The following is a 13,799-nucleotide window of genomic DNA, read 5'->3' as shown; positions in this document are numbered from 1 at the left end:
GGTGTGCTGTCCTCTATCACTCAACATGACTGCTTGGAGGTTGAACTTGTTTGTGAGAAGGGCCTGTGGACAAAGCCAACTGGCCACTTCAGGGAGGTCTAGACGTTCTTTTGGTAAAGCCTTGTGATCACTACTGGAAAGAGGATCTATAGTACAGGTGAAATCTAAATTGCTTCCTCTTTGTTACAGGCCTTATTGGCCTTGGTCTGTTCTGAGGGAGTCTAGATCCATCTGCTATGGAACGTATATGTGCATAATCACTAAATTAGACAGCTAGGACAAAGGGTCCCAGAAATAAGAACTCGTGGCAAAAAACCCAACAAAGTGCCTGACAGGTTTAATTTCTCAATAAAACAACTACATTTGCAACAGATTATATAAATACAAAGAAAATATTTCCCCTTATGTGTATTACTTATGAATTTAATATTAACAATGATAAATAAGTGTGTATTTTCCATGGTACCACAGGGCCCAATCTGATATGGTGTCTGTTGCAAGGCCTTAGAGCCCTCAGACTCCCACTGACCACCCATATGTCAATAGGAGTTATGAGTACTAAGCACCTCCTGTGATTATGCCCATATTCAGCAGGATGTTTATTGTTGCATTTTCTGTATCAGATTATGTGAAATATATGTATTTCCTGCCCATTATTTGACTTTTTTTTATTTTCAATTTGTAGCCAAAGATGTCTTTCTGAAGTTCAAGAAAAATAATTCCAATTTTGCAACCTATTAAAAATTCCAAAACATTTTGTAGATAATGATTTCATTTAAAAATTGAAAACCTGATTAGAGAACAATCCACTCTAGAAGTAAACAGAAATTGTAGTAATGAAGATACTCTTTCACACACAAAAATATTTTAAGGGAGAACAAACCTTTAAAGCCATCAGGATACACATCAGGAAGAAATTTAGTGCTGACATCTCCCTGAACAAAGCGTGGATGGGTTATCACTTCTCGCAGTAAAGCTATATTGTGAGTCACACCTATAAATAAAACATTGAGTCAAATCAGATGAATGTGTTAATCACAAGCAATACCGAGAAACAAAGAAAACAAAACAGATTCAGGGGGCTGCTTTTTCCTCTTAGACTGAATTCCAGTCAACTAATTTGGCAACCATGGCACTGACAGAATCTTTTTGGGGGGAGGGTGGTCCACCTAGCACTCAGACACTGGCTATTTCTGGACGATTCAGTTTAATTAAGACATAAATCTTTGCAATTCTCACCTCTCCTGACAGACTCTGATCCAAAACCTAATGAAGTCAATAAGGGCAAAAAGTGACCATAAGGTTTTTGCTTTAGTCCAAGCAGATATAGACAGGACCTAAAGAGAGCTCAGTGAAGTCCCATCAGAGTATCAGGGCCATACCCACAAACTCAGCATTTCCCATTAACCACACCCACCTTGACATTCTTTTAGAGACATCCTGTTGGGAAAGTTATGTACATAGCAATGAAAACACCGGTTCATTAAAAGATTTTACCTCACCTAGCTTGTCTCTCAATCGAGTTTGAAGCATTTATATAAGATTTTATAACATTCTGTCATTTATAATTCATGAAGGTTATCGATAGATCTTACAAAAAATTGAGAGTTATCGGTGCTTTCTTCATGCTTGCACACCATCCTCTCTAGAATACAATCTTCATATCCTCTTACTCAACCTTGCCCAGCCAAATCTCTAATCAAGATTTTCCACTCCCCTGTGCCTCTCCCCATCTGCATTACATGTCAATAATGGCCACAAAAGGTAAAATATTGGTTCTTGGTTTTTGCATTTTCCCTTCTGCTTATCCTTTTCTGTCTCTTTCTTCTCCCACCTTTTCTTTTATTTTGTCTTTTTTCTCCACTTTACTGCTTTTGGAGGACACTGTGCCAGCAAAGAAGTGGAGCTTTTGACTGCTAGGAGACAGAGAAGGCCAAGATCCGTGGGTGAATTGAACTCCTACATTCCCCACTAAAAATCCTCCAAACAACCATGCTCTCTGTTGCTTCTGACAGTCTCCCACAACAGTATAGCTCAAAAACATGCAAGTTGTATTTTAATACAGTTCTCCCTCAAAAACATTCTGCAATAAACTCCATGTACTGGAGGAGTATCTACCACAGAGAGAGAGTGAAAGTCGGAGTAAACTAATCATTTATCTTCTCATTTAAGCAAAAATCTCTCATATCCACAACCTCTAGGAAAACAAACTTACATTCAACTCCACTTCGCTAGAAATATTTAAAATTTCTTTCACGAAACTATATTGACTATATAAATAGCACAACACACCGTTAAGTCTATGTAATTTCATTGAAATGTTTGTGGAAGGTGACGACTTTGTAGTGGTGAATGGAGGGGATGGAGGTAGCAAGAATAAAGCATCCTTTCTGGTGAAACTGCTTATATCTGCTATTGATGCAATTCAGCCATTTCTAAAGTTAAAAAGTTTTCTCTTCTGAGAGCCATCTCTGGAAAGGATAATTTAGGTGTATCCAGAGAATAAGTAACCTCCATCAAAGATCACTATCCTTACTCTTTATTTAAATTTAGGGAAGGATTTTTAACAAAAGGTTTCCAAGAGCCATCATGAGCATAACAAAGACCTGGCTAGAGAACAGTGTCCCACAGAAAACAACGGCATTTCTTGGAAGTTAATACCGTTATTAGAGTTATGCAATTATATGAAGAGCATAACCCATATAATATTAACTGGGGTGAGCACTTTCATTAAGAGTTCTAACATTCAGAGGAAAGCTTCCTAGCTTTGTATTTTAGAGATTGTCACTTCACAGGTACATTTTCAAGGATCAGTAGAAACTGCACATCAACCCTGAAGACTGCTTAACTGGTCTTTCTGATAACCATAATTAAAAATAAAATATGAAATTGCTGTACTATTTGCACCAGAATAGGTAAATATAGTCAAACTTCACAACTGCAGATCTAATGAATTATTTACATTCTCTTTTTTCTGAAATGGAGATACCACCTCAGCAATACAGTGAATGTTTTTTTAAAATGCACTCCCCCCCTCCTTTTTGCCTTCTCCAGCTTTAGAAACATGAATAACATTCTTGTTATCTTATGCATAACCCAGTTCGCACACTTTTAAAAAACATTTTCCCCCTACAGTCTTCTGCCGGTATGAATTTTCTAGCTCTCTGTGTGGCCGATACTGAAAACACTTTCAACACATGGAATCTGACTTCAGCCTTATGAAACAATGTTGTAGCTCTAAAGACTAGTTCATGAGCCATTAACCAGCACCATACATCTAGTTCAATTCTGAGAATTTGACCATGTGATTAAAAGAAGATGAGTTTCTAAGCCACCTGGGTGATTAGGTCATCCAAGCTCCTTGGATGTTTACATACATATAACATTCCATTCTTTATACCTCCAACAAACAATTTAGTAAAAACATAGAACTGTGGCAGAAGATAAATGAATGTAACTTGGAATACAAATATAATCTATATTTTGGATACTACAGAGCAGAGCTATCCAAGCATAAGACTAACTATTGACTTTTCCCCTAATTTTCCCACTTGACTAGAAACTGTGGTAAATTAAAATATGACATTTTCAAGAGCAGCTTTAGAATTGTAATTTAAAACACAACAGAGTAGCCCTTCAGTGTTCTCTGACTTTGATTGAATGCAAAAGGTAATATGTTACAATGTGAAACCATATCATCTCATGTTTTTCTTTCCTAAACCGCTATAAGATCCCTGTTGAGATGATGGCTGATGACAGATGACAGAGATCTTGGTGTCTCAATTGATTGCCCCAAAAGACCTGAAATCAAAAACCACCATGAGTATCTTAATTCATTCCAAACCATGTGTAACAGGAAAAAAAAAATCAGAGGCTTCTGCAGTGCTTTCAGCTCTAAAAGTCCTTCTACAAGTTCAATAAAAGCCGGCAAGCCTAGGTGTTTCAGAAGCAATATAAGAAGTGTGTTCTACATATGGAAATTAGCATTTTAATATGCAATAATTTCCTTTCAAAGTACCATGAAAGACTGTATCTGTTCCCAAGATCACTTGTTTAAACAATGGATGGATGGTTGATCTACTCCTTAAAAGTGAGTTTACAGCTTCAATGATGTTCCTGATCACAGACTGAAAAAATAATAATGTGCCACCCTAAGTCTTCAGAAGTCTAGAAGTTTTAGATTTGCAATTTAGCATGACCTCTGTCAAAGTTCATAAGGTCTCCATCTGTGTGTGAATAACTGCCATGCTACAGAAACGTGGACTCCTAGAACAGCTTGCTCCTGACTACCTGCTGCTTCCCAAACACTGGCCAGACATTAGCCCCCACTCTCACAGGATCAAACAGAGGCCAACAGGCACAGCTTATTTCATGCAAAGTTAGAAACTAAACTGAACTATATTATAGCCATTCTGCAATTGACTAATCCTGCCATCAGCCTCGGACTTAAAAATAAAATAAAATAAATCACATTTTGTAATCCAGAAAACCATGAGATAAAAATCACTAAAATTCAGTTTCATTTTGTTTCCTTCATAAAACAAGCTTTTATTTCTCTACCTCTCATTCATATTGTTAAGAGGGTTGCCAGTATAAATAAGGATCATAATCACAGCTTTGTTGTTTCCCTCCCTGACCTCTTGTCTACACTGCAATAAAACACCCATGGCTGGGTCATGTCAGCTGACTCAGTCTTGCAAGGCGTGGGCTGCAGGGCTATAAAACTGCAGTGTAGACATTTGGGTTCAGACTGGAGCTGAGGCTCTGGGACACTCCCCCTTGTGGGGTCTTAGAGCCCAGGCTCCAGCCCTAGCAACTACACTGCAATTTTATAGCTCTGCAACCTGAGTCCCATGAGCCCAAGTCAGCTGACCTGGGCCAACTGTGGGTATTTTAGTGAAGTGTAGACATGCACTGTGAGGCAAAACACAGTAGAGTTTAGTAGCAGTTGCCAACAGGAAGATTTTTCTTATTTCTTTTTCCTTCTTTCTATCATATTGTCCACTGTAAAGTATTAATGAAACAAAAGATCTGCTTAAGATGTACTTTTAATTCTTTATCTATTATCTATCTATTAATTTTGAGACAATATTCCTCAACAGCAGCCTCATAAAAGCATGAGGATTCTTTGGGTCAATGCCATAGCTTTTAATTTAAGGAGACCTAACACTATATATAACATCTCTTGGGTCCAATTAATTTTGTGATCTGAACCAACTTCCTAGTGAGCACCTGTGCAAATTACAAACCAAAACAATCTGGCACAGTTTGATTAGTAATCTTGGTATCCTGGTTTAGGAACAGAAGGCCCAAAATCCACTGTCAGAGTTATATGAAGATGCCTACTGCCTGCCTATCTGCACTGTACCTGGTCCAACTCCATGCTATCTGGAATATGCTCGTGGAACAAAACCAAAAATACCAGTAAATTCACCCATTTTTTAAGTTTAAAAAAAAAACCCAAAACTACAGCCAAGCTCATGTGTCGTCCTTCTCCAATACCATCACCAAAGTGACGAAGTGATAAAAATAATTTTGTACAAAGCAAAATTATACAGAAGGGATGTGGATGGGATGATATACAAATTACAGTATTTAGTCACTAAAAAGCAAAATAAACTTGGTTTTTGTGCCTTAGCGTTCCATGAGCAACATTTGCACAATAAATATTTACTGACACTAAACATATTCAGTGTTGATTAGCCCTTTTACAGTATTAAGCTTCTGTCAGCTGGACATTCACAAACACAAATCTGCATTTATCCACGTAAACTTAATTGGAGCCCTACATGCCTCTCCGCAGATAAACAATCCCAATATATTTAACTTGCTGAGAATTTTAATTGGGTTAAGTGGAACGGAAAGAACTTTATTTGCATACTTATTGATTGCTAAAACAAACATTCATTTTATGCAGGATTTGAATTGACTGATAATTTAGCAATGCTAGTCTGAAAAAAATACTCCAGTACTGTACTTTACAAGTCATTACCTTCACCTGTACTTTACAAGTCATTACCTTCACCTACCTTCAGTAGGTATTCCATTTCATTTCATTTCATTAGGACTTCAAAAACTAAGTAACTAAATTCAAGTACTACATTGAGTTAAAATTTCAGACAATGATCATTGGAGCAGTCGAGATGTCTGCAGGTTTCACATCTGTTGTCAGAGCAGGGCCTGGTGCTGCTTTGGGTTGGTGGTCCTGGTCTATGAGGAATGTCCTTCTGATGACACACTTGGAGTGGTTGCGGCGGGGCTGTCTGAAGGCCAAACGAGTGTGTTTGGAAAGAAATCTTTCCAGATGTTGACCCCATCACATATGGGTTGTAATTGTTTAATGACCCCCCATATGGATTCCAGTGTGGGGTGGTAGGTGACAACTAGGGGTGTGCGATGCAAAGTAGATTAGTTTCTTTTTTGAAATAGGTTCTCACAGGGTATTTAGGTGGCCCGTTGCATGATGCGATTCTCTGGTGGAATGTCCTTGTCTGGTGAAGGCAGTTTTAAATCTGTTAAGATGTGTCGTCCTTACAGTATATTCTGTGATATCTGAGGACTTGGCTGTAGATAACAGATTCCTTGGTGTGTCTGGGTGATTACTGGATCTTTGAAGGAAAATGTGATTATCTATGGGTTTCCTGAACACTGTTGTCTGTAGGGTTCTGACTGTGGTGTCCAGGGAGTTGATGCTGGTATGGCAGTGTTCTAGAGAGAGTTTAATGGATGGGTGGTAGCTGTTCAAGATGTAGAAGTCTATGACACAGTTTAGGTCATTGTCAAGAGGTTGAAAATATCAATGTATCTCAGATATATCTTTGGTTTCGTGGTGTATTTGTCCAGAAATTCTCCGTCAAGATGGCCATGAAGAGGTTGGCATACTGGGGAGGATTCCTAGTACTCCTAGCTGTTCTCATGGTTTGGACAAAGTGTGTTGTTGAACATAAAAACGGTTATGGGTGGAGATGGAATGTATAAGTTTGGCAATGTGTTTGAGGTGGATATCTGAATGTTGTCCATTCACTTGTAGATATGGCTGTAATGCCGTCATTGTGAGGGATATTTGTGTATAAGGAGGCGAAATCCATGGTTGCCATGATGTGTTCTGAGGGAGACTGTTAAGGTTGCAGAGTTTGTGGAGAAAGACTGCTGTGTCCTGGGGGAAGCTGACCCTCTAGTGTGGTGAGTGGCTTGATGATGGTTTCTGTGAGTTCTGCTAGTCCTTCAGTAAGAGTGCCATAGTCAGATATCCTGGATCTGCCTGGTTTCCCTTGTTTGTGTATCTTGGGAAGCCTGCAGAAGGTTTTGGGGGCGGAGGGGGGGATGATGTTGTAGAGTTTCTCTTGGAGTTGCTTGGGGAAGGATTTGATGATATCCTTAAATTCCAGGGTGAACTGTGGTGTGGGTTTTCTTTGAGTTCTTTCTGGTGGGTGGTGTCGAAGAGTTGGCAGTTGGCTTGACGTGTAGTCATCACTGTTGAGAACTATGATGGCATCCCTTTTGTCTTCTGGTTTGATCACTATCTGGTAGTTAGATTTCAGGGACTATATAGCTGTTGTCTCAGCCGCAGAGAGATTGTGGTGGATGTGATGTTTGTTAAAGATTTCGCAATTTTTTTTTTTCCTGAAGCACTCAAAGTAATGATCAAGTGTGTGGTGTCATCCACTAGCTGTCCAGTCATATGATTCTTTTTTCTTATGAAAAAAAAGTTGGTGGGGAGGTGGTAGTGTGGCTGGTATCATCATTGTGAAAGAATTCTTTGAGGCGGAGTCGGTGAAAGAATTCTTCCAGTTCTCCACAAGTTAGTATGGAATCAGGTTCTCTCATGGGGCAGAAGTTCAGTCTCTTGAAGAGAACAGATAATTCTGCTCCAGTTAGGGGTCATCTTGATAAATAGACGAGGTTGGGTTGTTGTGTAGTGTCCATATGGTGGGTCCGGATGCAATGGTTTATCCCGGAGTAGAATTATGTGATGATTTCTTGTTTGAGGTGGTCCCTTCTGCAGTATATGAGGTGCAGTAGATGGTTACTCAATTTTTCTGAAGTCCTTCTGCAGAGCTGTTCAGCATACTTGGAATTGTATGTAGTAGTCAGAGGGTTACAGATGGTGAGTCCTCTAGGATGATGTTTTCTTTCTTGCATTTTCTAACAAAGTAGATGTCGCTGTTTAGTTTTACTTCCTTTTTCTTCATGTTGTGCAGTTTCCATTTCAGACAGCAAAATTCTGTATCGTCCATTGTTGTTTGTGGTGTTGTTGTAGCAGTATTGATCCCAGGATATTAGAGAGACAAGGTGGATGAGGTAATATCTTTTATTAGACTATTATTGGTGAAAAAAAGCTTTCAAGCTACACAGATCTCTTCTTCGGTTCTGGAAAAGGTACTCAAGCCTGGTGTACACTAGGAAATTGGGTTGGTATAACTATGTTGCTCAGGAGTGTGAAAAATCCCCATCCTTGAGCAATGCAGTTAAACTGACCTAATCGCCAAAATTCTACCATCGACCTAGCCACCATCTCTCAGGAAGGTGGATTTCCTATGCTGATGGGAGGACCTCTCCCATTGGTACAGATAGTGTCTTCACTGAAGCACTACAGCAGTGCAGACAAGCCCTCAGAGCGTCACAGCTAAATACCAGGTAAAACAAATTATTTATCGTAAGTAGTTAACACACATTCTATGAGACCATTCAAGGTGAAGTGGCCCATTCACATCTCTGCAGTCACAGGACAAAAAAAAAAAGGGGGTTAGTGAGTTACAGGTTGTTGTAATAAACCATTAATCCAGTGTCTTTATTAAAACCATGATTTTCAGCGTCCAGCAAAGTTATGGATTTAAGTTCCCAGGCTTGTCTTTTGAAGGTGTTCTATAAGTTTCCTTTGAGCATGAAAACTAAGATCAGATGTGGAGGGACTGCTTTGTGAAGAGTGTTCATTCGTTATTCTCCGAATTCATTCTGCTTCAATACAGAGAAAAAACCTCCAACTGCACACCCCCAGTTGTCACCTACCACCCCACACTGGAACCCATACAGGGTAACATTAAATAATAAGAACGTAAGAATGGTGATACTGGGTCAGACCAATGGTCTACCTAGCCCACTATCCTGTCTTCTGACAGTGGCCAGTGCCAGATACGTCCAGTCCAAGCTTCTGGCAGTTGGAGTTTTCTGGAGACACCCAGAGCACGGGGCTGCATCTCTGACCATTTTGGTTAACTGCCATTGATGTACCTATCCTCCATGAATTTATCTAATCCTTTTTTGAATACAGTAATACTTTTTTGCCTTGGCAATGAGTTACACAGGCGGAATGTGAGTTGTGTGAAGTATTCCTTATGTTTGTTTTAAACTTGTTGCCAGTTTTCATTGGGTGACTCCTGGTTCTTTTGTTATGTGAAAGGGTAAACAACACTTTCTTATTCTCTTTCTCCACACCATTCATGATTTCATAGACCTCTAATATATACATACTTAGCTGTCTCTTTTCTAAGCTGAGCATTCCCCATCTTCTAAATCTCTCCTCAGGTAGAAGCTGTTCCATACCCTAACCATTTTTGTCGTCCTTCTCTGTACTTTTCCAAATTCGATCTTTTTTGAGGTGGGTTAACCAGAAGTTCATGCAGCATTCAAGGTGTAGGCCTACCATGGTTTTATATGGTGGCATTATGATATTTTCGGTCTTATTTTCTATCCCTTTCTTAATGGTTCCTAACATTAGCAGCTTTTTTTCCCCTGCTGCTGCATATTATCAAGATCTCTTTTTTGAGCTACATCATTTTGTATGTTTAGTTGGGATTATGTTTCCCAATGTGCATTATTTTGCATTTATCAACATTGAATTTCATCTCCCATTTACTTGCCCAGTCACCAAGTTCACGGAGATCCCTTTAATTCTTCGCAGTCAGCTTTGGACTTAACTAACTTGAGTAATGTTGTATTATCTGCAAACTTCATCACCTCAATGTTTAGCCCTTTTTCCAGATCATTTACAAATGTGTTGAACAGCACTAGTCCCAGTACAGATCCCTGAGGAACCTCACTTTTTACCTCTCTCCACTGGGAAAACTGATCATTTATTCCTACCCTTTGTTTCCTGTCTTTTAACCAGTTACTGATTCAAGAGAGGACCTTCCCTCTTTTCCTATAACTGCCTACTTTGCTTAAGAGCTTTTAGCGTGGAACTGTCAAAGGCTCTCTGAAAGTCCAAGTACTCTGTATCCACTGGATCATCCCATCCACATGTTTGCTGACATTCTTAAAGAAGTCTAATAGATTGGTGAGACATGATTTCCCTTTACAGACACCATGCTGACCCTTCCCCAACATACTGAATTCACCTATGTGTCTGATAAGTCTGTCCTTTACTATAGTTTCAACTAATTTGCCTGGTATTGAAGTTAGGCTCACTGGCTAGGAATTGCAAGGATTGCCTCTAGAGCCTGTTTTTAAAATCGGTATCACATTAGGTATCTGCCTGTCATCTGCTACAGAGGCTGATTTAATCGATATGTAACCTATCTCAGTTTGTAATTCTGCAACTTGATATTTGAGTTTCTTCAGAACTCTTGGTGAATACCATCTGGTCCTGTTGACTTTTTACTGTTTAATTTATTAATCTGTTCCAACATCTCATATTAACACCTCAATCTGTTATAGTTCCTCAGATTTGTCTCCAAAGAAAAATGGCTCAGGTATGGGCATCTCCCTCACATTACAATCCATACTTGATGGAGACCGCATCCTTTAAGAAATCTTTCCTGAACCTCCTCTTCTGGCCTTCAAACCACCCCCCAACCTTGCAAAACTCATCATCAGAAGCAAGCTCCCCACAGACTAGGACTCTCAAACTCAAAACAGCACCAGACACTGCCATAACAACAGATGCAAAGCCTGCAGAAATAGCTCCACTGCTACAATGATGAATACACCCCACAACACACCTTTCAAGTTCCATGGGTCCTACACATGCCTACCACAACATGTGGCATTCCTCATACAGTGCACCAAATGCCCCAATAAAAACTATGTAGGTGAAACCAGATAATCACTGTGCTCTTGAATGAACTCACACAGAAAAATGATTAAAAAAAAACAAAAATCATATCACCCTGGGCAAGAGGAAGTTACTTACCTGTAATTGGAAGTTCTTTGAGATGCATGGTCCCTATCTGTATTTCACCTGTAACTGGGGTGGTTACACATTTGCACTATGCACCTGGAGCCGGAGAACTTGAAAGTAGTGTCCATTGGTCCACACATGCATGTGCTCTGACTCACATGCCTCCAACCAAGGGCATAAAGGGAAGACTGGACTGCCTGCCTCTCCAGTTCCTTCTCCACCACAAATCTGAGGAGATCCAAAGCAGAAGGGAAGGAAGACAAGGATGGAAATACAGACAGGGACCACACATCTCAAGGAACCTCCAGTTATAGGTAAGTAGCCTCCTCTTCTTCTTTGAGTGATGGTTCCTACTGCATCCCACCGTGGGGGATTAACAAACAGTACTTAAGTAGGAGGAGGATGCGAGGATGTAGATGGCAGGGCAGAGCAAAGGATAGTCATTCCAATTCAGCAGAGGAGTCTTGGACTAGGGCACAGTCTCTTGCAAAGATGTGAATGGACCCCACATGGCTACTTTGCAGATATCAAGGAGGGATACCTCCTGAAGAAATGCCACAGTCACTGCTTGTGCTCTCATGGAACGAGCATTTACCCCGTGGCAAGAGAAAGTTCGATAATTGATAGAATAAAATGCAGCAAGAGATCCATTTCGAGATCCTCTGGGTGGAGATCGCTAGTCCATTGATTTTTTCTGTTATAGTGATGAATAGTCTTGGGGACTTCCTGATTAGTCTTGTTCTGTGTTGGTAAAAGGCCACAGCCCACTGGACATCAAGAGCGTGGAGTCTCTGTTCCTCAGAGGAAGTGTGCAGTTTACAGAAGAACACAGGTAAGTGGATCGATTGGTTCAACTGAAGAAAGCAGTTACTAACCTTCTGTAACTGTTGTTCTTTGAGATGTGTTTTACATTTCCATTCCAGTGTAGGTGTATGCATGGCCCAAGCATAGTCACTGGAAATTTTTCCCCTAGTGGTGTCCATTGGGTTAGCTCTAGTGCCTTCTGGTGCCACGTGCTAATAACGCCAGGCCCTGCCGACCCTGTGCACCCTCGATTCCTTCTTCCGGCAACTTCAATAAGAGGGGTAGGAGGGCGGGTCTCCACCTACCCAGGTAAAACTGTCTAGCGGAATCCTTCCTACTATTAGAAAGTATGTGTTTTCCAGGAAGGTACACTGCTGATAAGGTGATTTGGCTTTGGACACACCAGCTCCACAAGCTGACTGTTTCTACACGCAGGGAGATTAATCTTACTCTTCTGTGCTTGTTGACGTAAAAGACAGTCATATGAACTGGAAACTAACTCTGTCCTCTTGTGGAAGGCTGTCAGTGAACTCTGCAAACTTGGAGTAGTTCAGAAAGTCATACTTGGCCCATTAGTGCCTGGTAGTTGGCTATCCTGAACTGGAGACTAGATGACAAGAAGACCATTCTCCCATAGGTGTAGGTGCTTACCTCTTTGCCGCAGGAGTAGACTGAAGCGGTTGCTGATGAGCCCTTTCAAAGCTGCTTGGACCACCAAAGAGTTGGGATAGGGGTGAGAAAACAAGAATTCAGCCCCTGTGGCTAGCACATAACTATGTTTTTCCATCCTCTTGGAGCTGGGACCTCAAGTCGCAGGGATGTGCCAAACAGGCCTAGCTGGCTCCATTATAGCTTCATTAATGGGGAACACTACTTTGTTGGATCTAGATGGAAGGAGGATGTCCAGGAGTTTGTGCTGGGGTTCCCAAACCTCTTCAAAAAGGAATCTGTAGTTCACCAGCAACTCTACAGAGATGATCCTGGAACTGCCTGAATTCATCAGGGTGAGAGGGAGACATAAGGGTTACCCGTTCGTCCGGAGACAAAGATGGCAGTCTTGCTCATTCCAGAAAAAACACTGGATCCGGTGCTAGCCCAATCTACTGCCCATGCTACTCTGGCTACACTGCTGTTTTTAGCACACAAGCTCAAGCAGAGCCAGCACATGTTTGTCTACCTGCACTTGGAAGCAAACACCCAGCTGCAGGGCATATTACTCCTAGGGGAATTCTGTACCAAAAAATTAAAAATTCTGCCCACAATATTTTAAAATTCTGCATATTTTGTAGAAATAAAATATAATCACTCCAGTTTCAATTCTTTTGGTAATTTATTTCAAAATACCTGTCAACAAATATGTCAACAATACAGACAAGAGCAAAAAACTTTCCCCCAGGAATAGAAAGTTAAAGAAATCTCTACAACAACCCAGTTCCAGTTGAGGAATGCTGGAGGGAGCTTTGTGGGGCACCCAGAGCCCAGACACCCACACCCCTTTCCCCACAGAGCCGAGATATGGGGCACCCCCTGGCCCAGATACCAGCCTCCCTCTCCCCACAGAGCCTAGCCCCGGGGCAGCCCCCAGACACCACCCCCCACCTACACACACACACACACACACACACACACACTACAGCCCAGCTACAGAGCACCCCCCCAGACTTCTCACAGAGCCCAGCTGCAGGGCAGCCCCCAGCCCAAACACCAGCTCCCCCAGAGCCGTTACTCCACTCAGCTTCTTCACTGATCTGCCGGGGGACATGGTGTGGTGCAGCCCTGCCCTTCCCCATCCTTTGCCAGAGCTGGCTGGGTCTCTCAGGCCCCCTCCCACCCCATCCCCTGCACGCTCTTTGAATGAGGATCAAAGAGCATGCAG

At 41.2% G+C, this 13,799-nt stretch overlaps 1 protein-coding gene across 1 annotated transcript in view; it reads right to left on the bottom strand.

Moving 5' to 3' along the window:
• PCCA (propionyl-CoA carboxylase subunit alpha) overlaps nt 1–13,799 on the bottom strand; it is a 394,113-nt gene that overhangs the window by 177,583 nt on the left and 202,731 nt on the right. The window contains exon 17 of the mRNA XM_084616704.1: nt 884–994. Within this exon, the coding sequence (XP_084472830.1) occupies nt 884–994 (111 nt within the window). The remainder of the gene's footprint in view (nt 1–883; nt 995–13,799) is intronic.

This window comes from Lepidochelys olivacea (genome assembly GCF_965140295.1).
Source record: "Lepidochelys olivacea isolate rLepOli2 genome assembly, chromosome: 1".
Classification (NCBI taxonomy): Eukaryota; Metazoa; Chordata; order Testudines; family Cheloniidae; genus Lepidochelys; species Lepidochelys olivacea.
Note: the sequence above shows the minus strand (reverse complement) of the source record. Positions and strands in the feature narration are given on the sequence as shown.